Genomic DNA, 26,458 nt, shown 5'->3' on the forward strand with positions numbered 1-26,458 from the left:
CCCAAAGCAAAGCAGGTTTCACGTGATTCTTCTAAAAATAAATTGCGTGGCTGAGCTTATAGACCTGGTAAAGCCCAAGGTGGAATGTGCAGGGTTTGTGTGATTTGAATGCAGATATGATGACTAGATAGCATTGAAATCATATCCCCAACTCTCTCAATATCAAGCAGTTACTGGTAACAAAAGCTTTCACACTTGATTTTCAGTGCATTTTAATGTCAAGTGTGAACTGAGCCAGTACTCAGCTCTAGGCCTCATACTGTACATAATAATGTCAGTCAAAACAAACTGGTTACTAAATAAATAAATAAATAAAGCAGTAGCTGTTAAGCCTTTCAGAACAACTTTTTATTTTTTGGTACAAAATAAATAGAACTCTTGTAGCCTACAGTTTCCCATTATCGATAGGTTTTTGTATATTTACCATATTTTGATATTTCAGTTGCTGGATCTCCCCCTGACCTATTCTGATTTGACTGTGAGTGGTGATGATGAAGGGATTTTTGGGGTGGAGTCAGGCTTCCTGTATGCCCTTAAACCTCTGGACAGAGAGAAGCAGCCATCCTACTCCTTACAGGTGCAGAATCACAGGGACATCTCCTTTTTCTTAAAAAAAACATTCAATAAGTAATGTTCTTTTGTCTTTGACCTATATTTAATGTAATATTTTCAATATGCATTGAAGACATCAGGATAACCTTACATATGAATCAATTCCATTTCAAGAAGATTCGTTTTTAACGTTCTTTGTTATAGAAGTTCTTTGTAAATGCATAAGTTCCTTTGAGATGCATGTCAATTCGGCATTGACTACTACACAGGTTCTTGAATCACGAATGTTTAAATTAAACCTATGCCACTCAGATCATTTGAGTAAAAATCAATATTCAATACATTTGGAGGCAGCCCAAAATAACAAATGCTGACGTAAATTGCTGGCCAATGAAGCGTGAAGCATAAAGGTTTGAGCTCTTAAGAAATGTTGCTTGAGTGTTTTGAACCGACTGCTTTTTCCCAGGTGTCCTTCACAAAGTCCATGCACACTCAGAGCTTTACTGTTGAAGTGTGCGTCATCGATAAGAACGACAACGTGCCGGTGTTCTTGGTAGAGAGCATGAGAGGCAGCGTGCAGCTGGGGCTTCTCAAAGGTGGGTGGGCAGTGCTCAGCAGCTCAACTTCCTTTGCTTGATGCTTATCCAAATTGCCTTGACTTTTTCTTAAATTATTTAGGCGTGTGATGCTAAATGAGATAAACTGTTAGTTTGAATGTCACACATTTCCTTCACCAGACCATAAATTAGAGTAGCATAGCGCAGTTACACTAGAAAAAGCTTATTGTGCTTTTTTTTCCCTTTCACTTTCTATAAGACACATGAAGAGATTTTTATGTCTGTTAGACATACAGACAAGCCATTTTACCTGTGATAATAGATGCACTTGGAGTGCTAACAATTGTGAATTGAAGTTCTTAATTTTCTCAGAAATGCTCGTTTGCTTGTAGAGATTGGAGTGAATAAGACCAAAATGAAGAATGTTTTTCTCATTAATGTTCAGAGATTACTCATCTCATCTCTAAGAACATCAGAAAAGAGAGACTCTGACCTCAGAGGCTTCATACTGAGGAAGAAAATGAATTGAAGAACAAACGCACACACTGATTCACCGCTTTTTTTAACAGTGCAGTGAAGTCATCCTCTTGAATATGCATTGGCAATTATCTGAATATAGAACATCAATAATGACCTGTATTGAATGTCAGGTTAGAGATTGTAAGATGTTTCACAATCACTTGATTGCAATCAAACAAGAATAGAAGAATTATAGACATTTAAATATATTCAGGTTTCAACAAAACATACACAGCTGTTAATAATGATTTTGACTAATACCCCATTTAGAAAAAAAAAAAAAATAGAATTATTTTTGGGAATCAATGACTTTGCTTTGAAAGATTTTGCCTTATGGCCAATCCAGTTTTTCCCTCGTCTCCATGTCATTTTCGCTCTCCTCTCACAGTTAATAAAACGGCCAAAAATATAATTGTGAAAAAAATTGCTATTTTTCAAATTCCGTTCTGTTAATAAGCAAATAACGACTATTTGGTCATAAATCTAAATGCGTTGTTTCAGTCAGTTCATGTAGATTCTGATAAATAATTCTGATATGTGTCTGTATGTACGTGTCATTGTCACAGGAATCCCGTTTATGCAGGTGGAAGCACTGGACCGAGACGACCGAAACACCGCCCACGCGGACTTGCGCTTCAGTCTTCTGGACCAGATTCCACGCATCCCTGCCAGCCACATGTTCTCCATTGATTCCATCACCGGAGAAGTGTCTCTTACTGAGGATGGTAATAAACTATTGATGCTTCTCTGTGACTAGGATAAATTAAATGAATAGTCTGACTGATATATTTGGCAAAGAATAAGTCCGTGCATGTCCTAATCACAATACCATTGCATTGACCAATGAAATATTGAAAAGGTATTGAATATTACATATTTCCTTGTGAATGTTGGACTAGTGCACTCATGTTTTTGTTTAAGTGTCTTGGAGTAAACTGCCTTCCTCATCTGTCACTCCTCTCAGCCCACCATGACATCAGCTAACAACTTTCTCTTTCGCTCATCCAGTCCAACACGCTCTGCTTATTGCATTGTTAACTCGGCTGTTAACAGCATTGTTTTTTTTTGTTTGTTTGTTTTTTTTTTTTAAAAAAACATGGCCACTATTTGAATGAGTCATCAAGACCCCATCAGGTCAGCTCAGACAATTATGGTTCAAATGCAATGAGAGCAGCCTGGCATTAACTCAGAGAGAGGGATAAAAACAGAGGCTTGATACGCTCACCATGTGTACACTGTGTTTTTATGTGGCTGTGCAGACAATAGATGGTTTTGCAATGTAGGTCTTTAATGCTGCATTTGATGTTCTCCCAGAGTGATACCTTGTGTTAACAATACATTAGATACATTAAATTAATTTGTGGAGTACATTAGATTAGATACATTGCATTACTTTTTGGAGTAATCTAATGTTCTTACTAGTTGGACTAGCTGGATTTTGTCCAAGTAACACAAAAATAATTTAATTTACACTATTTTTAAAAGTCAGTAAAAGGGTAAGAATTTATATTTAGCAGGGGTGCATTAAGTTGATCAAACGTGACAGTAAGGAAATGTACATTATTAGATAATAAGTGCAATGTATATTTCTATTCAAATAATCATGAAAAGCATTGATAATAATACGACATGTTTCTTGAGCACCAAATCAGCATATTAAAATGATTTCTGAAGAATCACTAAATACTGGAATAATGATGCTGAAAATTCAACTTTGCCACAATAGGGATAAATGACATTGAATTAGAAAACAGTAATTTTCAATTGTAATAATATGTTTCCCAATATTACTGTTTTTTTTTGTTTTTTTTTTTGAATAAATAAATGCAGCCTTGGTGAGCGTAATAGTCTTTGTCAACATTTAGAAATCTTTAGAAAGGTAGAGTGAATAAAATAAATTCTACCATGACAACAACTCTCAGTTTTGCAAGGTAACGGATATGACAATGTTAATGTGTTTGGTCGTGGCAGAATATATTTCTGCTACACTGCTGCTGCTGCTACTGCCAATACATACACAGACACGCTGCTGTGAGCATGTAATGGTGCTTTTCCATTACCAGTACCAGCTCGACTCGACTCGGCTCGCTTTTTGCTCCGTTTTCCATTGCAGACAGTACCGCCACAAATAGTACCCGGTCGTCATAGCGACGCCTTTCGTTCCTCGCTGCCCTAGTATCAAGCTCTCGCTGGATCCTCTCTTCGGCAACCAAACTAAGGAAAGTCTGCACCTCATCGTTTGACCACGATATTATGATATTACGATACAATATTATTATTATGATATTCTGGATACTCCATCTGGCACGTGCAATGATGATGGGTCCCCTCACCATCGGGGCTCGGGCCCTAATTACCCGTAGCAGATCTATACAGGTGGAGCTGGGGGAAGTGGAGGATTTCAGTGGAACTCAAACTGCATGTTGTGTCTGAAATCTCCACTCAAACCACTACCTATGTAGGGGGTAGGGAGTAGAGCACTATATAATGAGCTCACCAGCATATAGAAACACCACTTTCGGACACTACTCGATCGTATCTCGGCGCCGTTAATTACATCATCTGTCAGCTGGTGCCGAGCCGGCTCTGGGCTAAACAGATTTTTTTAAAATAAATACATTACATTATATTGAGTTTATTTCTACCAAATTTAAAAACTAAAAGTCATTTCTGGCCGTTTCTGTTATAATGCGCTACTCCACACATGATTAAAACTTATTTTTACGATCAGCGCAATGCATGATGGTATGTAGGGCTTGGGTTAGTGACCATCGGCATCGGTTGTACACTACTTTTCAAAATGCATTCTGGGATGCATTGAGTGAACTATAGGGTATAATAATCATCACTATACATTCGGACAGCACTACAAAATGGCGAGCTCACTATATAGTCCACTATATAGTGAGTAGTGGGTGATTTCGGACACGGCAACAGAAAACTATTTTAAATTTGAGCAGCAAGCTCATTGGCTGCAGAGGCAACAGGAACCAATCAGCTTGTGGCATGTAATTGATGTAATTGTCCGAAGGTTGAGTTAAGGACCCATCAGCCTGCATCATCTAGAATAGCATGACAACATATTATTATATTTAGATCATACAGTAAAAGATGCTTACACTAAATAGTTTCCCTTTTTAGCTGTTGTTGGTGTTATGGGGATATTTTTATATCAGCCATTTATATGTCTATCTGTCCAGGTGCCTCAACACTAGATCCAGAGATGTGTGGCCGCTACAAGCTCTCTGTGATGGTGCAGGACATGGCCGGCAAGGCCAACGCTTTCTTCTCGACTGGAACTGTGTTGGTGGAGGTGACTGGGAATGCGTGGGCATCACCTGATCCAGTGAGATTGCAGGAGAATCTGCCGGGACCATATCCCATCCCAATTTCACAGGTAAGATGAAAGGAGAGGGCTCTAGGTGCTGGCGGCATGAGATAGAAATTCTGTGTGTATATGTTATCATAGCTGAGTATGTTGTATTGCGTTCAAAGGGAAGTGTGGCAGCATCCCTCAATTGCTCATGGCTTTCATCATGACATGACCTTTTACCTCTGATTTTATGATATTAATCATGACTCACTGCTATCTTAACACACAGTCTGTCTGTGCCTGGTGTCCCTTTAAAGTTGTCACTTTTTGAGGGTTAGCAAAAACCAAGGGGGTAATCCATCGACCGGAAGTTGAAGCCTTCACTTGTGTGCATTTCCATTGACTTCCATTCATTTTGGCATCACTTTGACAGCAAATAACTTTACATCTGAGGCGTTTGAAGACCCTGTTTGTCCATTATTTATTTCTAAAGAAACACGACAATTTGTAAAATGCTCCATTACCTTGTAGATATATTTAACTGAATGGGTGCTTACCTGTTTATTACAATGCAAGCGAGATCGGCATCTCTCAGTAGCCTATATTTAGCTTGTCATGAAGCCCTCTCCATTTTTTAAATGCAACCCCACAGTTTACCCGTGTCATGCTTCTTCTCCTGTCCCAAACCCTTCTCGGGTCATATTTTTCACCCGTATGTTTGCTAGGTTGACCATATTTTGATTACGTAAAACCAGAACACTCGGCCAGCAGTTTTTTTTTTTTGTTGTTGTTTTGTTTTTTTTGAAAACGGACATTTTCATCACGTTATAAAAAACAGCCAGGACGGTCAGGACAGAACATGAAAACAGGGCATGTCATGACTGTTGTTCACCCTAACGTCTGCGCTTTGAGCTGGCTCCAGCAGCAGATCGTGCAGGAAAAGCATAATCGTGGTCCATAATACAGACTAATACAAATATTACATATAATAGTCTCGGTGGAGTTGCAAAATTATACTAGCTACTACTTTTTTCTTCTTCGTTGTTTTCTTTGCTTTTATTGGTGAAAGTTCGGTGTTCCCCTTTGTGTTTGGCGGTTTCGCCGGGTTCCGCAGGAAGTTAGAGAAAATAGAGGAGTCAAAGCTTATATGACGCCATAGACGGGCGACAAAACGGAAATAAAGAAACGGCCCGTGTCTTTGAATTAAACTATACATTTCTCCGAATTTGAAACTTTGTGGAAACTGTCGGGATAATGTAAGTACATATCTAATAGAAATATATAACATAGATAGCCTACAATTATTTTTGGTATTTTTAAAGCAGAAAAAATACATATTGTGCCTATAAACACACATTAACACCAGAAATTTCTGTTCAATAGCTTAGCTTGTTTCTGTTTTTCTCTTCAAATACCTCAAAGATAATGTTTTGCAATACAATTACTTTCGGCCATTTTACCACTCTCCATGTTTACAACAGAAGCAACAGGTTTTCTGTTTATCTCTGTGTGTCTGTGTGTGTCTAGAGGAAGGTATAGAGACCAAAGGAAGGCTGTTCCACTCTCTCTCAGTAGCTACAGCACCTTCTATACTTGTATTACTTGTATTACTTGTAACAATGTTTCATTTGTATCTTTATTCTATTGTATTAATGCTATTGAAATGTATTCATTCATTCTTGTTTTATTACTCACTATTGCAACAAATTACCTCATAAACACAGTTACATTAAGTGAGCTAACATTTTGGTAAGATAATTGTAATTTCTTTTACAAAATATGCATAAATATAGGGGTATCGGTAACGACTACTAGATTTTGGGTCTCGTGACATCCCTAGTGTTATATGTTTCCTGTTTATTAAAAAGTACTGTCTCTCTCTCTCTCTCTCTCTCTCTCTCTCTCTCTCTCTCTCTCTCTCTCTCTCTCTCTCTCTCTCTCTCTCTCTCTCTCTCTCTCTCTCTCTCTCTCTCTCTCTCTCTCTGAGATAAAAGTGATTTTTCCACGTTTTTAAATAAAAAAAAAAAGAAAAAAGATTATTGGAGGACATTTTAATAGAAAATAGTATTTCAGTGTTTCTAAATTATAATTTCATATTTAATTTAGAATTTAATTTTACTTTAAAGTTTAATTTAATTTAAAGTTACTTCTCATTTCTTTGTGATTAGTTCTGAAATTTTCTTGCAATTTCGTGTGTGCATATATTTTTTAAATATATAAGTTATTCATATATAAGTTAGGAGCTGCAAAAGACAGAAATGGTTGAGACAAACTGTTTTATTATTGTGGTTTTGATGTATGCAATAGAATTAGAATTTTAACAAATACCTTATATTTTATATTAGTACGATAATTAGTATTGCACTGACATTGCATTGTATTATAATTAAATTGATTTACACAAAAATAACTCTTGATGTAAGGGAGTCAGATAAGGAACAATAAGTTGTGTGCTATGTGAGCTGGATCTGTCTGGAATTTTATTTTATATAATTTTTTTTTTTTTTTTTTTTTTTGGGAAATGGGAAAAGCCTTTTCCCACCCACTCATGTGTGCTGTGATGTGCATGTGGGTGGCTGGAGTTATGAAGTATGAAACAGATAACTGGTCATGAAGGACTCTGTGTCGTGCATTTCTCTCTGTCTCTCATAGCAACACTGCAGTACAGTACTCCTCATTTCATCCTTCCCAATTCTCCTATTTTTAAAATAGTATAGATATAAACCTAAACCTTTTTTTAATCTCAATCCTCTTAACTCCATGTGTTCCTACAGAACACTTTTGGTATTTCAGATAAAGAGCTTTATTTGATCATAATGATTAGTGGATGACTTGAGCTTAGGATGACAGCTTTGTTTGTTTGCTCTCACTCAAATCCACCAAGTACATGGGTGCCACAATTCAGAAGAGCAGCTAAATTCGGCAGCTGCCCATTCTTTATCCCCATTTAGCTGATGCCACAATAGTGGAATCCACTTCTTCTTTTTTTGTTCACATTTTGTTGTGCTCAAGAGTCACAATTTGCTTGTGAATGAGTGTGTATAAGACAGATGGGGTGACAGCAGAAGCAATTTAAATTGCCATGTGCCATGTAACTGTTATTATAAGCAATAAACACTTCTCTATCTTAACAGTATTTCTTGTTTTAAAACTCAATTGTCTTGTTAACTTCTAACCCCAGTGGTGTGAAAATAACCATTCCTCCTGTTCATACTTTTGCAAACAACAAAGTGCATATTCTGAAACATAAATCCGCAATAAATCAACCATTTTTCAAATAACCTTTTCACAACCTTTTTGTGTCTCAGTACTGTGTGTGTCCTCAGTGTGTCCTCAGCACAGTGTGTCAGGCTACTGTTGATAACTCTGGAACGAACTTGGCTAAATAATTAACCATCCCTAAGAATCTTTTGAGTTCTGTCACGTTTTGTGGCTGTGGAAAGTTCCCTATTCCTGTGACTTTGTTTGGGTCGGATCTGATGCCTGCCTCGTCGATTAGGTGACCCAGGAAGCGAACCTGGCTCTGTTAGAACTTGCAATTTGCCTGGTTTAACTTGAGCCCTGCTGCTTCGATGACCCTCAATACCTCAGCCAGACAACAGTCATGTTCTCTGCTTGAATTAAAATGTTTTCCTCTGAAAAATTTCAGGAGCACTTGTTATTCCGAAAAGAAGAAAAAATCCACTTGCTGCGTCCAGCGACGTGAACACTTTTGACCTGGCAAGTTTTGGCATTATTTTCTCCACCGTCGGCAGGACATACTTCTCATAGCGGCGCACCATTCTGATGGCTGTGTTACTTTTTCGATTATGCCCTCTTTCTCCATGCGCTGCAGTTCCTTTTTTACCAGCAGTACCAGTGGCAGTGGTATCCATCTGGCTTTTGGCACTGTATATGGCTGGGCATCATCATGCAGCATCCTGTTCACTTGACCCATTTCCACTGCTTCCTCACTGCCCAGTAAAAATGGTAAAATGGTAAATAGACTGCATTTATATAGTGCTTTCACAGACCTAATGGTCACCAAAGCACCTTGCATTTTTTTTTTTTTGCCTCACATTCATCCACTCATATACTCATTCACACACCGACGGCGGTGTCAGCCATACAAGGCGCCATCCAGCTCGTCGGGAGCAGCCGGGGTTAGGTATCTTGCTCATGGACACCTCGACACTTGGTCAGGTGGAACTGAGGATTGAACCACAAACCTTCCAGTAAGCAGCTTTTTCCTTTAGTCACCCATACCTTCAGAGAGTACTTTCTACCCTTATAACTGGTGAAACTCTGGAACATGCCTATGCATTTGAGATCACCCTCTGGGCTAACAAAACATATGACCGGAGGCTCAAGCTTCATTTTAGGACTCATCTTTTTGAATGTCCCCTTATCAATAATGGTAGCGTCGGATCCTGTGTCAATTTTAAAGGTTAATATCACGTTGTTTACAGGTAAGCCTAAAGTCCATGTATCCTCATTATCCTCCCTGTCAACTGCTCCTAGAAAGTATGTTAGTCTTCTCTCACTTCTCTCACTGCTTTAAAACGACATTTACGTTCCCAATGTCCTTCTTGTGACACATATTACACTTGCTTTTTAATGCAGGACAATTTATTTCATTAGAGTGTTGTGGCTTACCGCACCTCCCACACTCCTCCTCTGTGTTTGTCCCCTGGCTGCAGTTCCCACATTGATGATTCTTTTTCTTATACTGCCTATCCTTCCCTTTGGCTTCATTAACATTAGCCAGCTGAGCATCCGTTCGATTGGTCTGAAGATTAACCTGCCGCGTTATCGCCTTTGTCTGGCACACACGTTCAATCACTTGCGTCAATGTTAGGTCTGCTTTGAGCTGGAACTGGCGGGAAAGTTCCTTGTCTGCTATTTCTAACCCAAGACAATCCCTTATTTGTTCATACCTCGTAGTCCCAAATTGACAGTGCTCTGCTAACTCAAATAATGTGCTGATGTACATCTCCGCCGTTTCCCCAGATTGCTGGCTCCGTTGATAGAAAAATGCTCGCTCGTGTAAGATGTTGCGTGGTGGAATAAAGTAGTTGTCAAACTTTTTCACAACCACGTCAAAGTCCTTCTTACCATCTTCCTCTTCAAACTCAAATGAACTGAAAATATTTTCAGCTTCACTGCCCATTGCATAGATCGGCGTCATCTTTGCTTAGCTTCGTGGCCAACCGATTTCGGCGAAATCGCTGTTTCCACTTCGGCCATTCGGTTGGGCTCTCAAACTTAAACTTGGTCGGCGGGCTACACTTCGCCATGTCTTCTTTACTGACACAGGTTATTCTGACACCATATACTGTCTGTTGATATCCTTTACAGGCGTTTAATAATAGAAGATATCAACACGTGAGGTCTCTATGTGTCTGGTTTATTCTCATGTTAGCTTTTTTCCATCAACCACAACAACATCCGGTATATCTCTTCTTCGGCCCTTTCTGACCTTGGCTAGAACAATAACAACCGTCATTACAGTTGTCATGATGAAAATTCATGCTGAAAATGTCAACATTGTCCCAGTAAATCTGTGATCTGTGCACTCCATAGTTTATTTTACAAGATGCTGGTGTGCTTTTATTAAAATTTGACGTGCTTAATGTTCTACATGTTTTTGGGTTTCACTGCGCTACATTTTACTAAAGTTCTAAACATAAGTTCAAGAGAAGCCTAATCAATCTGTCCTGTCAATCATCACACAAGCATCTGTAAGGAACCGCCTACTCATCTCCAGTTTAGGGGCCTTATCGCAAGGTTCGATCCCTTTCCAATTTAATTTATTAATATTTTGTTGTGAAATTCTCAAACCCTTTGTGACAAACCCAGAACCCAAGCTTTGAGAGCTAGACAGACATATTTGATCGTTGTGCCAATTTTTTTTTTTGAAGACACTGCTTCATTTAAGATAAAACTCATCTAGAGACCCTGCGTTTTTTTACTTTATTGAAAACAGTGGCACACATGGGCAAGACGCTAAATAGGCAGTGCGATTTATTAGTTAGAAGTTATTATTACCCAGAAAAAAATAGTTCTGAAAGTGATTCCAACAATATTCATCGTTTTTGTTACAGTTGTGTTCTGAACCTCCATATTCTTAATTATGATTATTTAGTTATTAGTTATACAGTAGTTATAGTTATCAACCTTATAGTTTTTATGCTTTTATGCTTTTTTCATGACAAATTGTCTCCCGATGCATCATAGATGAGCAAATTATCTCGCCATTTTGATCAGATATTCACTTATGAGTGGAGCATTTCCAAATCAGTATACTTGAGTTGGAGGAGGCTACTTTATCTAACAGTAGTGGCTCTAAACGTGGTAAAATTTTATTGCCAGCCAGCTTAATGACCCAGGACAACTGCATGATAATAGAATGATATTTGCCAGATGAAATTTTAATGATTTTCATCTGATCAGATTTTCTTTCATGATAATAAGAAAAAAATAAATTGAACTAAAATAAAAATAGCCTCTCCTGTATTAACCTGCATCTCCTCAGTGAAACTTGGGCATTTATTGACTGCTAAAGCATCATTCTCCTTATCACAAGAATACATTTTCAGCATCAAACTGTTAACACTCTCTCTTGTCAATCCACAGCACTAAGCATCAAAGGCATGAACTGACTCGTCCTAAGAGGATTCTATCACTTCTATCAAAAGCAGCCCATGGAAACTAAATAGATGACATCACCTTAGTTGGTGCTCACCATTTTTAGAACATCAGGACGACACTAATCTCTTCAAAGCTGTGCTTCCTTGACGGTTCATAACAGTGTGGGCAGGTCATCTTTAGAGAGGCCCTCTGATGTATACAGAATGCTTGAGTTTGGAGAGCCATCTCCATAACAAACGGTTGGAGGGCGAAGTATTGAGGAAATACACATGTCCCCCTCGCTCTCCCCTCTACAGGGTCCTCTCCTTCTTCGGTGCGTTTCCACACCCTTTCCAGGACAGTTTGCATCATTTGTGGCAGCGCAGTGGAAAATCCCTCCATCGCAAAGGCAGCTGGTTTGTTTTGGCAGGTTCCCGGCCTCAGCGCACTTATCAGCTAACTCTCAGCGGTGCCTAAACATGCAGGGTTTTCCTCAAACACAGTGTCTCATCATTGTTTAAATCTGATGTCCAAGCCATTTGGATGTTGCCCTCACAGGTGCCTTTTGAACACTGTTTAAAAAAAAAGGCAGGCTTGAATTTAAGATTAGCCTTTGGGTATATACTTTCACTTTAATGTCGTCAGTAGTAGCCTATTGATTGGTTATGTTGTGTATTTTGGGTGTGTGTCTTTGCAGGTGAAGTGGAGTGGCAGTCCAGTTGAATATAGTCTTGAGGGAGAGTTCCCGGAAATGTTGTTCACTATCAACAGGGAAGGAATCATTTACCTGAATGCTCCTCTAGACAGAGAAACACAGGATCAGGTGAAAGATAAACAATTCATTCAAACTTTTATGGATTTACCTTGGTGCTAAATGTGTCAAATTAAAAGTTTTTTTTTTTTTTTTTAAACTGAACATTACTGAACATAAAGTCATTATTTAATCAGCTTGCCCAAGTTATGTCCAAAAATCCACTTCAGTTCCTCGAATATTAACTGTTGGACAAAATATTCACCCAACTATTCAATTGTTGGGTGAATAAAAAAGTCCAAAATATATAGCCCAATGGATCACAGAATAATGAAAATTTTTTTCAACATTCTCAAGAGCCAAATCATTTTCCACAATTCCATAGATTTTAATCACTTAAGAGTAGGTCAGCATTGCTATTTGGATGTTTATTGCTATTTTATTGCAATATTTGGAGGTTTATTGCAATGCTGCAGCATTGCTCCATTTGGAGGTAACCTGTAGAGGTTATTTAATCAAAGGAAGCTGGAACTTTGTATCTGTCTTCATCGGTAGTACAGGGAAATCCCAATCATTTGTTAAGACTGTAACAAGAATTCACTCCTTCTGCTACAGTATTTAACTCACATAGCATCATAATTCTCATGATGTTTCTGTAAATAGGGTTACGTACGTTCATCCGTACATCAGATAACTTCAAATGTATAACTAAGTTCAGTTGCCTGTGAATTTTAGCCAACATTGTCCTAACAGAAATAGTTTTAGACAGAAATAAACACAGTTTGTTGTAATAGTTTGTTCTAATTTTATTTTTGATCCATTGTAATAGTCAATCTGTAGAACATTTTGGGATTTAAGTGAGCATGATTTCTTTTCATCATCTATTACACATCAATAGACAGATGACATACAGTTCTGATTTCTTTGCAAATGCTAATACACAAGAAAGATTTAGATTACCACTTTTTTCTATGTTTTTTTTCCCCTTTTAGTTTCATATTGACATAGTAGTGGAGAGGCCAGATGGCAGAGAGATTGCTAAGCCCGTGGAGCTGAGAGTGATGGTGGGGGACGCAAATGACAATAGGCCCACATTCCCACAGATGCAGTACCACACAGTGGTCAAGGAGCTTGCGACTAAAGGTTACACACACATACATGCACAACAGAAACACAAAATCCTATGTAAATATTAAAACAAAGCAAATTTAGTCAGTTTTATGATCTTCTGCTCACAGGGACAGAGATTCTCACTGTCCAAGCGGCGGACAATGATGACCCGAAAACCGATAATGTGCGAATCTTTTATCGGCTGGTGGGCCAGATGCCTGAGACTCCTCGAAACTTGTTCCGTGTGGACCGGGACTCAGGAGTGATCACAGTGCAGGCGGACAGCATGGAGGGCACCGCTCCACAGTACACACTCACCATCACAGCAGAGGACGCTAAAGGTCGACACAATGCAAAGCTAGTCTAGTTAGAATGGCACCACGTAATTAACAAGTGTCATTTTGTACAATTTTCTCTGATTGGTTTATGTGATTAAAGACCCTTTTTTTCAGATTTCACATTGTGATGCTCTAACATAATTTCCTATAATACCTGTGGTAGTTAGTGTATTTATGGAGCACAATATCAGTCACTTTATGGACCCGACTAATGGCTCTTAAAATGTAATTTCTTTCCACATACATAGAATGACTAGTCTGTCAGCTACAATAAACTCTTTGCCATGTAGAATCTGAAATGCTGTATCTAATGCAGTGATATTGTTATAAAAAGAAAATAAAATGTTTTCTGACTTGTTCCCCAGGGCTGAACAGCTCATGCACTGTCATAGTCAAAGTTCTGGATGAAAATAACAACCCACCTATCTTCTCCCATCATGAGGTAAGGGCCGTGCACTATGGGTCCTACTATGTCTTTTTGTGTATGACATACATTTTCTTTTGTGTATGACATAGATTTATGGGTAGAGTTAGTGTAAGATGATAGAATTTACAGTTTGTATAGAATAAAAACCATTACGTCCCATAAACCATTAGTCACCGTAAACCACAAATACAAGTGTGTGTCTGTGTGTGTATACAAGGTCTGTGTTCTAGAAAATGTGATTTACAGAGTCAGATGAGATAAAGAGCTTTCAGGGGGAATCCATGCTTTAATCTTAGGCTTATGGACATGTAATAATTTAGCTGTGAGTGTTTCTTTTTTTAGTTTTGAGCACTACAAATTGTCACCGCTATAATTGGATGACACCAATTACGACATTGTATTCATATTAACTCTGCATTTCACCAGAAATTGTGTTATATTCAAAGTACCAACCACATCAGTTATTAGTTTTACATGTTTAATTTATTTGTATCTGTTGATATTAGATACTTAATTGAGCATTCTAATTTCATTTTTTTTGCATTTATATTTATGTGTGTTAGTTAATTGTAATTTCGCCAAAGCCTAAAATCGCTTGTAGCATTTAAATGATTGATTTTAAATTCTCTTTCTTTTTTTATTGTAGAATTTTAAAATGAGCCATTTTCATATTTCAACTAGAACATTAAATTATCACCGTATCTGTATTGGCCTGAATGTTAACATTAGTGCATCCATAATTACATTCTGTGAGCAAATGTAATATACAACTCTGTGATGAGCATTTTTACAGAACATGCCTGATTCTGCTATTTTTGGAAGAGTTTCTTATCCTGCGATGATGTTCTAAATATGACCACTTACTAATTTGTAGCGCTGTCTATTTATGGCACATGAGCGCATTCTCTTATGCAGAACAGCCCTGAGCTCCTTTCTTATATCATCATCTTTGTTCATTGATGTGGCTGAGTTGAATAATAAACAGTGAGATTATGATCGCTGACTAAAATGACTGGAAGAGGTGAGAAAAATGAGGGATGGAGAGCGGATGCAGAATGGAGGCAGGCAATGGTCCCTGGTTTCTGGAAAACACCCTACGTGTTTACGCCTACGTGTTGTGAATAATACAGGAGATGTCCGTGGGTGCAGACAGAGTGCCGGTGTAAAGATGGAGTGCAGCTGCAGTGGAGGGGTAAAAAAGCAGTGCTGGCTTGAATTCAAGGGGTATATATAGATCCTCTTTGAAATAAGCTCTGTTCTGCATTCTGGAAACAACCATAAATCTCACCTCACTGGCTGTGTGCCTTTTCATTTTTATTATGTGTCCCCCATTTCTTTGACAATGACGTTTAGTCACTATGATGCAGCCTCAACTTAGATGGATTATGTTTGGATAAATTGTGCTGTACTTACATTAATGAACAGCATTGTTTGCAGAAATGAACACACATACATTTTCTACTCTCCTGATAGGCACTCTCCAGTCATGCCCACATATTCAGCTAATATTTTGGGGCCGTATTCACAAAGAATTTTAAGGCTAAAAGTAGCTCCAAACTGGCGAATTTAGGAGCAACTCCTAAAAATAATTAGCGTGTAACTCCTAACTTTAGTATTACTCATTACTCACTCAGAGTGATTCTCAAAGCATTTTAGCCCAAACGAGTAGAACCTAAGTCTGGGACAGCTTAAAAGAAGTTGAGAGGACCTATTCACAAAGGATTGTAGTGTATCCCACCGCATCTTGAAGTCCGGGGTCCATGACTCAAGCGGGATTGTGGCATTGATCTGCGAACAATCCTTTCCCATGTGTGATTTTTGCTTGATATCCCAGTGCCGAATTTCCCTTTTATGATGTTTTTGTTTTTGTTTTTTTGTTTTTTTTGAGCACCAACTGAGCCAGCAGCAGTAACTGATCCTGCGTCCAGTTGGGCTTACTTTTCCGTTTTGGCGAGTTCATAATCCACCGTCATTCAACTATTACATTACTTAAATAGGAGAACAAAATTTCCTTGCTTTAAGTAGTCTATTTAGGCTAATAGGATGTCAATTAACCAAGCAAGTGTAAATGCAAGTGTAGTTTTTTATTATTAGGCAAGTGGCGGTTTTTATTGGGGTATTAGGCTGCCTTAATTTCATTTAATTGAATTCACGACTTTTCTCTCTCTTTCTGCCTTTTTAGAATTACACTTCACTGGGGCCTTCACAAACATGTCATTATATATATCAGTGTTGTAGTCGAGACCACCTCACTCGAGTCCAAGTCGAGACCGAGACCAGAGAGAGTCGAGTCCGAGTCAAGACCGAGTCCATAGAGAGTCGAGTCCAAGTTGAGACCGAGACCAGTGAGGGTTGATTACCTAATTTACTTTTATTTACTTAGAGAAATCCTTTTTTTATTTTACTGAATTTACTTAGAGTTTAAAAAATATGATCAGTTTACGGTAAAAAGGCCACATAGTAGGTGGTGTTAAAAGTAATAATTTTATTACAATTTGTCATGCGCAGTTGTGTACTAGAAAATCACCAATCACTGGGCGTGTCAATCAATTTAAAGAAATATTTTATTAACATACATTAATAATCATGAAAAATATTTTTAATTGAACTCGAGTGGACTCGGGAATAAGTCCGAGTCCTAAAAAAAAAAAATGTTCGAGTCAATTCCGAGTCCAAATGCACACGAGTCCATGACAAGACCAAGACCATTAAAATATGGTCTCGAGACCGAGTCCGAGACGAGTCCGAGTCTCGAGTACTACAACACTGATATATACATTTCGATGACATTAGCCTACTATTATTATTTTTTTTGTAGGACACAGCATATTTAGATATCGTAATTCCATGATTTGCTTCGTTTGTGTTATGTTCCGAATGATGGCCCTGTCATCTAACAACCAGTCACCGTGATTGAGGAAGCTTGTGCATGAAAATTGACATCATCCATAGCAATGAAGACTTACGCTTATATTAGAAGTTGTCATTTTTCCTTTCTAAAAGAAGGTATGAAAGGCGTTGTGAATAACTTTTAAGAGAAAACTCCTAGCTAAAATATTTGAGTGCAATTTAGGAGTACTCCGAGTGGTAAGATAAAATTCTTTGTGAATACAGTCCTTGGTTTCTTTTTACCTCTTTTTCTATTTTTCTCTCTCTCTCGAGGTACTGTAGAATTTTGAGATTGTCATGCCTGTATGTCAAGAGTTAAGTAGTTCTGAAGGTCAACAAAATAATGGAAAGTCATCAAGGTTGTCTAGTTAGCATATTGTGGTTAGCTCCATCGACAACAATAGAAATAATTATAATATTATCCAATTTAACATTATAAAAGGCTTTACTATCTTACTGATTTTTTTTTTAATTCTCCATTAGACAGAGCTCTCCTCTAAACTGAAGATCATTTCTAAATGGCACATTTTTGATGCATCCATTTCAATATGTTTTCTAATCACACACATTTTCATGGTTTATTTTATTATCCATTTTATCATAATTGCATACACACTTATAAAGGTTCTAAATGGTGTGTTTTGCCATGATTCCATAGAAGAACCATCTCTAGGTTCCCCCAAAAGCCTTTCAGTAAACAGGTCTCAAAGGAACCATTTTGATTTAATAATCTAAAGACCTTTTTTCTGCTATAAAGAACCTTTTGTACAATTGAATGTATAGTATCTTTGAAATCATAATCATTCATTTGTTTCTTTCTAGTATGGACCCTTCCACCTGGCTGAGGACTCCTCAGTGGGCACCACAGTCACTGTAGTGTCAGCATGGGACGCGGATGAGTGGGGTGGAGACAGCTGGCAGGTGGACTACAGAATTGAATCTGGGAATGAGGAGGAGGTTTTTACTCTAGTGACAGACAGACAGACCAATGAAGCTGCCCTCATCCTTGATAAGGTATCATCTCTGCCTGACTATACTACTGTCTGCCACGCATAGATGTGTAGATGCTGTAAACATTAAACCAAGTTGCACTTGTTTTAAAGAATGTGCTTTAAAGTACAATCATACTTTTCAACAGTGTTTGAAATGAGGGTTGGAGGGAGCTAAGGTCTTTAAAAAAATGAAACTTTCATTGGTCTGTTCTTTTTCACTGAATTAGGGAAAACAATGTTGAGCTATCACCCTGACACAATGTGATTGTCCTTTGTTTATCCAAATTTAAATCTGGGATCTAAAATAGAAGTTCCATCGGAAAGTTCTAAACACACATTCAAAATGGGACTGACACTGCATATGCTCATCGTCAAATTGTATGATTGCTCATACTTTTGAGTTACTATAATTATCTCTGTGTTTACCTTCGCTGAACAGTTAAATTTATAGTAACTGGTATTTTTATAGGTAACGTTAAGTGCATGGATGAGGTTTAAGAGTTAAGTTGTTCATCACTCAACCCCCAAGAGCTAAAACGTTTTTCAAGCAACATATTTAATGAAAATAAGTTGTGTTTGTTGGATTTTTTTTAATTGTGTATGAAGAGTTCAGATGCAAAAGCCTCTAAGTGCCATTTGAAATTTTCTTCTAGAATGATCATTTTTATCAAGCCTGTATATTTAAGTTCAGTAATTTCACTTAAATTGCAATGAAGATTACCTATTAATTGTCATTTAAGTGAAATTACTGAACTTAAATATACAAGCTTGATAAAAATGATCATTCTAGGAGAAATTTTCAAATGGCACTTAGAGGCTTTTGCATCTGAACTCTTCTTTTCCAAATTACTGTAAGACAAAACTTGGCACCTCCTGTGTGAACTAGAAATGCCTTTGGGCCCAGTTGGTTAAAAGTAATAGTTGGTTAGACAAAATAAGTATATTATGAGCAAATGTATAGTATAATTTGTTTCCACATGCCACTTGGTTTGATCTAGCGCAATGAATTTAATGCACTTTTAAGTGGGGCTTTAGGTTTTAAATACTTTTTTGAGGCTGTTAAATAAAAACAAACAGTTAAGTCTTTCTTTAGCTGGCCATTCAGCCGGAGCTCAAGGCCTGATCCTCACTGTGACCTACATTCCCTTCAGGTGATGCAGTTGTTCTACTACAGGGTCACCGCAAGCATGTGATTAGTGTCACTGATTCCCTTGATCTTGAACTCTGTCCACCCTGTCTGTGATATACAACCCGTTTGATCTTTTTCTGACATATTTTATTCATGTTCTAATAGCTTTTCATCAGACTGCAGGCTGGGAGTTGGTGATATTTCAACTGATATATATTTGTATGTCAAGCTCGATTTGTTTTACATTGTGTTTATCTGTGTTCTCGTTTACTCTGCTTAACTCTCTTGAATGTTGTTCAGTGCCTCAATAATTAAGTAAATTGTATTTTATTCTTAGTTAGCACTAATTACAGAATGTCAAGTTTTTAGCATGTATAGTCAACGCTGGAGACCACAAATAGTAGAAGGACTGTTTTTAAGTAAACAACAATAACAAATGTAATTTGCTGTTGCCTTGAAGCGTGTTATAGAATTGGGCTGATGTTATTACAGTTTTCAGGAGCTATAAACAATGTTTTTGTGTTCAATTTTAAACAGGGATTGCCTTAGGATTTGAGAACAGCTCATTTCTTGTCCATGATGAACAGTTGGGCTGAACTCTCACATGTATTTTGAGTGCATCAAAAGGGCAATTTATTATTGCATGAGAAGGGCACACAGATTTATGTAACAATTTTAGAAATTCATTATTTGAAATTCAAATTATTGAGTTAATAAAACTGCATTAAAAAAAGATACAAATGTAATAATACATTTAGTCATTTTGCAGACACTTTTATCCAAAGCGACTTGCAGATGAGGAGCGTCACAAGCAATGTGTTATATAAGTGCCATCAACACTTACAGTAACGCAATGCAAAGTTTCAGATAAATTATAAGCATAAAAAATGTTGTGAAAATACACAACAATAAGTTGAGTTGTTTCCTGAATATTTTGATGAGTACTTAAGTAGCTTGGGTGGAGTTTGGAAATTCATTCCAACACAAGAACAGAGAGAACAAGACTTCTGGAAAGTGGTTTTGTATTTATTTCATAACTTTTTATAACCTTTGTTTATTTTTGTGTTTTTCAAAAGCTTTATTAAGACAGGAGGGGTCTGATTTTCCTGATTTCCCTGCAAGACTGTCTCTTTTTTTCATCGAACACTGGTTTCTGGCTGCGTTTGATTTGTAAATCTTAGTTGTACACTGGTCAACATATGGGTTGGCTGGGATGACAAATTTAATATAGGCAAAGAATGACAGAACAGCAGGGTCTGGTCAGAATGCTGGCTGCTCTTAAAAATACAAGTGGATAAAGTGACTTAATGAATTAAATTAAGTGAAATTTGGATGTAATATTACTAGTGGGGAAAAAGCAATGCTGTTCACTTCCAGTAAGTAGCATTAGTCTTTTGCTCTCTGTCTTTCTCTCTCATTTTCTACTTTCTGGAAACACACACACTGATTTAACATTCGCATCATCACTGACATCATCAGTTCCCTTTCAGTCGAGAACGTCGGACGTAGTTAAATTAAGTGACTCTGAGTTACGCTCGGCTCCTCAGCAAAAAGCAAATGGTGCGTGCATCTACTTGCGTATTTATACCTGCGCTACGGGGAGGGGTGTGAGATGCATATTTCGCGCACCAATGTGCATTGGCTACTTCTAAGATACTCAAAGACAGTAGTCTCCCTAGCGTTATCCCATTTCAGTCGATGTCGGCTACTTCCTCCGTTCTCGCCTTCAGGGAACGGTGGGTTGCATACGCAACTAGGATGTTATTCTCAGTTATAGAAAGGATGATTTTTGTTGTTGACTTTTTTAAACAAAGGACACATTATAGGTGCAAGTGTTGTGAATTAAGTTAAATGAGAAATGAAAATGAAAAAAAATCTAAATTACCGGTAGGGATAAAAATAGTGCTTTGACATCATCAATAATGACATTCCCACCCACTTCTAAATCAACATTAATTTGAACTCTGTTACCTTTTCTATCACAGCTATGTTTTCCTGGAAGACAGCCCAGTGTATAGCATACAGTCAGAGTGACGACAGCAGGTTGACGTACAGAGAAATGTCTGACCTTCAGTCTGATGAATGACATCACAGCATACAATGGGTCACTCAGAACCTGATTTGAACACATTTTTCCTACAGAAATATAGTTTGATTGTGACACATTGTGATGACTTGTGATTTTTTTTTTTTTTTTATAAACACAGTGGCATTATTTTTCTTAAAACCATCCTCCAAGCACAAACAAAAAAAAGTGATATACTAATACTTCATTGGTCACTTATATGTAGGTGCTGGACTTTGAGCGGGAGAATGAGTACATACTGGTACTGAGTGCTCAGAACCCAGTTGCTCTGGTGCGAGGCAGATACGGACCAGCATCCACAGCCACTGTCACCATTTTCATCGATGACATCAACGAAGGACCCGTTTTGTCTCAAAGCCACTATGAAGTCACGGTCAGAGAAGGGGAGGAGCCAGGACGTGTTATTGCCACAATCAGAGGTTATGACCCTGACTCTCATCCAATCAGGTAAAGTGACATTTCACTAATTTAAATAAGTGGTAAATATAACCATCGTCACAATGCAATGCGAATGGTATCTATACATCGATTCATGCCTTGAAACAATTTACATCTGTCAAATTCATTAGGACCACTCATAAATTCAATGCTTAATCTAAATATTTCCTCTTGCTTTCACTGTTTATGAATTAATATTTTTTTCTCTATTATTTGTCTCTAATAAGAAACTGTGTTGAAATATTCATAGTAAAATTGTGATTGTATTTGAGAATATGTTGGGTTTAAAGGATGTGCATGTTATCTGAATGCACATCGGGAAACACTATACATTTTGAAATGCTTTTTTTTTAATTCAGTATTTGGCTGTTCTTTTCTCAGGTATTCGCTGAGAGGAGACACTAAGAAATATTTCTCCATTGGGAAGTACTCAGGAGAGCTGAAGACAGTCCAGGCTTTAGACAGAGAGGAGAACAGCACCTACACCATGGAGGTTGTGGCTGAAGATGGGCGTAAGAATTTTTTCTCTCTCTTCATCTCATGCTGTACCTTCACTGTGGAGGGTTGTCAATTCATGTTGTTTGTTTGAATAAACTGTCAATCAAACTGAAGTTATTATACAGAGAAAGTGCACGAAAAAGAGGCTCAATGCTGCTGAGACACTTGACATTTCAAAATGCTGTGACAGGCTCTATTCAGTATCAAATCTCATTGAAAATTCTGGGCCACATCCACACGTCGTGAGTGAAATCTCAGACATTGTAACTAGCGGTGAATGAGTCACCCGCTGAGATGTTGCAGCATGTGTGTTCCACGTTGTTCCTCTGCACCTGAACGGAGGGGCGCAGATCAAAGTCTTGAGGTCTGAAGGTCACACGGTTCACCCTCCAATTACCTTATTTTACCCAATCAGTGCTCTCAGATGTGAAATCAGTCCAGTCCAGAATGCTCAATCACAAATGTTTACAGGGGAGAAAGAAAGGAGAGAGATCAGACTATGGGTACTGTGTGGTCTTGATTGGTGAACCAGGGTCGAAAATGAGTGGAAGGGCATAAGAGAAGAATGAAAAAAAAAAAAACTATAGATGAATTGTTGTCAAATATTAAAATCTGTTAACAAAATGTTACAAAAACATTTAAAAAAAGTTAAATGTAATAATGTCTCTGTGATATAGGCACCATAACAAAGTATGTAAATGTGTGACTATGCATGTTATTGTAGGCTATAAAATGAGTTGCATTAGTGAATGAATGAATGAATGAATGAATGAATGAATGAATGAATGAATGAATGAATGAATGAATGAATGAATGAATGAATGAGGCATTTATATAGCTCTTTACAAACATATTAGGGGGTCTCTCCTCAACCACTACCAGTGTGCAGCATCCACAACAAGTACAACAGCGCAAGTGTGCTCACCTGACATCAGCAATAGGTGGAGAGATAGAGACAATTAGGTGGATGGGTATTTATTAGGAGGCCATGATTGGCAATGGCAAGGGCCAATGGGTGGAATGTGCCCAGGGTTACACACCCTACTCTTTACGAGAAGTGCCATGGGATTTTTAATGACCACATAGAGTGCATTTGCTGGAGTGTATGGTTGAGCTAAATATCTCTATTTTCTCAGGGCTTTCTTTGAAAGATGGCCAGAGAAAATATAGAGACTGTCCATCTTATCAAGATCACGCCATGTCAATACCTATGATGTTAAAAAAAAATGAATGATGTTAATTTATGAAATAAATAAATACATATTTCAGGTGCAGGTGGCAGAGAAAATAGGACAAATACATACATTAATATGTTTGCTCTCCCACCTGCACATTCACTGTGAATGATCTTTATTTAATTTACTTGCGTTTTTATTATATATTTGTTTATTGTTTGGGTCTTTCTAATGAGAGTTATGATTTTAAGACCTTTAAGAAAATTAGGGTTTGTTTTCCTTTTCTTTGGTGTTTTTTGTTATTGCAGATTTTTTTTTCTCCCTCTTGAATGCAGGTTGTATGTAGGCTATGTTTTCACCAAATGTGATTCAGGCTGTAAGAGCTGTTCTTTGCCAGATACAATATAATATTATAAAGTTAGAAATTCCTTTTCAAATCAGTTTTTATTGATTTATAATAATATCTCACTTGGTAAAACACGACTTGTGCCATTGAGCTTTGCACCATTAATCTCAATCTGAACAGCCTTTAATGTATCTCCTAACCAATATTTAGCATTCATTTTAATGCCTGCTTTAAAACATCTGTTCCCTAAACACATACCTCGGGCTTTTAGTGACCGAGGACATCATTCACTACCCTCCTCCTCATTCCTTTTTTTCTATTTCAATATCAACCTTCTTAGTATTCCACAATAAATCTATTATAAACAATATAACAAGAAAAAATATATATAAACTTATAAAAGAATGTCTGTTTTCCCATTCATTTTTTGTAACTATTGTATAGGGTCACTAACGACCCGAGGTGTGTAAAAGTGTTGGTATTTTTTTTTCTGCACAACAGTAATTGAATCTTTGATAACTGAATAAGTACAATTCACCTTTATTCCACAATGTGGCAATGTATTATACACAATGAAAAAGTGACATTTCACTCATAGTTACCGCAGGCAGAAAACAAAAGAATAGGAAGTACCATCAGCAAAACTTGAAATAGCTCAGTGATTTACTGCAGAGCAAGTACTGAATGCAATTAGATTTTAGTGTCACAATCAATTGATGGTGGATCTGGTGAAGAAGCTGTCAGCAATCAAAATATTGATTTTGAAGATGATGAATGACAGTTTTGAGAATATGTCATGAACATGAGTCAAATGAGCTCCGATGAGGACAGTGATGATGGTAAAAAACATCTGCTCAAACTGAACCCGTCCAAGATCTAAAAATTAACTAAAGATATGTTTTATTATTCTGTAATTGTTACTCTAATATCAGGAGGGTTTTATAATACAGGAATGGATCCATCAATGTTGGATGTAGTTCTGGGTCACTAAAGACCAGAATATGTAATAATGGTTGGTGAAACATCCATGCATTTAAGGGTTAAATGTGTGCTGCAGTGAAAGGAGCAAAGAAGCAGGACAAGCAGCTGCTTTATTATAGCAGCAGCTTAAATCCACTGAACACTGAATGGAGTTATGTCTCTCTTTATACGTAGAAGATTAATAATGCATGACTTGATCTACTGTATAATAAAGCTTTTGTGGTATGGTGTGTGAACAATGGTGGTGTCCGTACAATGGTAGTATATGATCACCAAAACTATGTGGTTACCAACATTGCTGAAATACACAGACTAAATCCTCACTAAACAGAGTTCAAGATAAAAATTATTAATATTTTGTCACACATTCTCTTCTTCAGGTAATTCCTCCTTGTCTGCCTCCACGCTAGTGACGGTCCACATTCTGGATGTAAATGACAACAGCCCAGTTCTGGTGGGTGATTACTCCTGGAAGTACCTGTGCACTCCTCGCTGGGAGGATCAGGCTCTGGTTCTGGCCTCCCGAGACAGTGATGGGCCCCAGCATGGAGGAAGGCTCAACTTCTCCCTCCGCAGTGACACCACTGTTCGTAGCAACTGGAAGCTCACTCCCATCAATGGTTTGTCTAGTGCCCTCACCCATTTCCAGACAGTCTATCTATTGAGTAAAATACTGGGGTTGAATGTGAAGTGACAAATCGTGCCTGTTGCCCAGGTACAATGTGACCTGTCTCTGAATATCTATTTGTCTGTCAGTCATTTCAAAATTACATGTCAGACAAGCTTCACTCACTTTATAGTTCCATTAATGTTGTAAAAGGTTGTATAACCACAATAGCATTGACATATCCAGTTATACTGACCTCCTCTAGCAATGACGTCAATGTGGATAAAATTAGAGATTTGAAATGAAAATGAAAACGGCTGTAGAGTCTGTGCAGTCAGATTGAGACGTCATCTGAAATGGGTATAATGCTTAACACCTGCTGAATCACACACACACAATGCAGGTCTAGGGAAAAGAGTGTACTGATAAAGGAGGAAATTGCCCTCCAAGTCTTAGATGTAATAAGCATAATGGTTCTCTTCCTGATAGCTTTAGGCATCTTTAATGTGCCGAGTTGATGCGGGTGAGCAAGTTGACTTAGTTGCAGCATCTGAGTCACGGACCAGAATCAAATACATTTTGTTCACTCGTTGTTTTTTGCACAAACACTTCTTGATCTGTCTCAGCATTTCTCATGTTTTTTTTTGTTTTTTTTTCTCTTCATTGTTAATTGAAAAAAAAGGCCTCCTCTTGTCACAGCTAGTGTCAGCTGAAGAAGCTAAATGTGTACTTGGATTGACTTTTTATCTAATTGATCTTTTGACATCCAACAGAGAGTTTATTTTTTTCCCCACTCACCCCCCCCTCTCTCTCTCTCTCTCTCTCTCTCTCTCTCTCTCTCTCTCTCTCTCTCTCTCTCTCTCTCTCTCTCTCTCTCTCTCTCTCTCTCTCTCTCTCTCTCTCTCTCTCTCTCTCGCTTTTCACTCACCCAGCTTTACCTGCTCTATAATGAAAGTGTGTCAAGAATGATGGGGAGGGATGACGTAGTATGGCATCTGTAGGTCTTAATTTATATTTAACCCTGTCTTTGCGTGTATGCTGTGTTCCATGACACGAGCACATCGTCTTTAATGTCTGATGGAGATATATAACCTTGTTGTGCACCATCTGGAATTGGAAATATATTTTAAATTCCAATTTA

General features: G+C 37.7%; 1 protein-coding gene across 1 annotated transcript in view; it reads left to right on the plus strand.

Annotated features, from left to right (window-relative positions):
- Positions 1-26,458, plus strand: part of cdh16 (cadherin 16, KSP-cadherin) — a 43,076-nt gene that overhangs the window by 8,559 nt on the left and 8,059 nt on the right. The window contains exons 4-15 of the mRNA XM_039674399.2: positions 443-577; positions 1,019-1,148; positions 2,195-2,353; positions 4,829-5,025; positions 12,248-12,373; positions 13,294-13,444; positions 13,540-13,752; positions 14,115-14,191; positions 17,888-18,079; positions 21,478-21,719; positions 22,092-22,222; positions 25,091-25,330. Of these exons, the coding sequence (XP_039530333.1) occupies positions 443-577; positions 1,019-1,148; positions 2,195-2,353; positions 4,829-5,025; positions 12,248-12,373; positions 13,294-13,444; positions 13,540-13,752; positions 14,115-14,191; positions 17,888-18,079; positions 21,478-21,719; positions 22,092-22,222; positions 25,091-25,330 (1,993 nt within the window). The remainder of the gene's footprint in view (positions 1-442; positions 578-1,018; positions 1,149-2,194; positions 2,354-4,828; positions 5,026-12,247; positions 12,374-13,293; positions 13,445-13,539; positions 13,753-14,114; positions 14,192-17,887; positions 18,080-21,477; positions 21,720-22,091; positions 22,223-25,090; positions 25,331-26,458) is intronic.

This window comes from Pimephales promelas, chromosome 1 (assembly GCF_988280905.1).
Source record: "Pimephales promelas chromosome 1, fPimPro1.hap1.1, whole genome shotgun sequence".
NCBI lineage: Eukaryota > Metazoa > Chordata > Actinopteri > Cypriniformes > Leuciscidae > Pimephales > Pimephales promelas.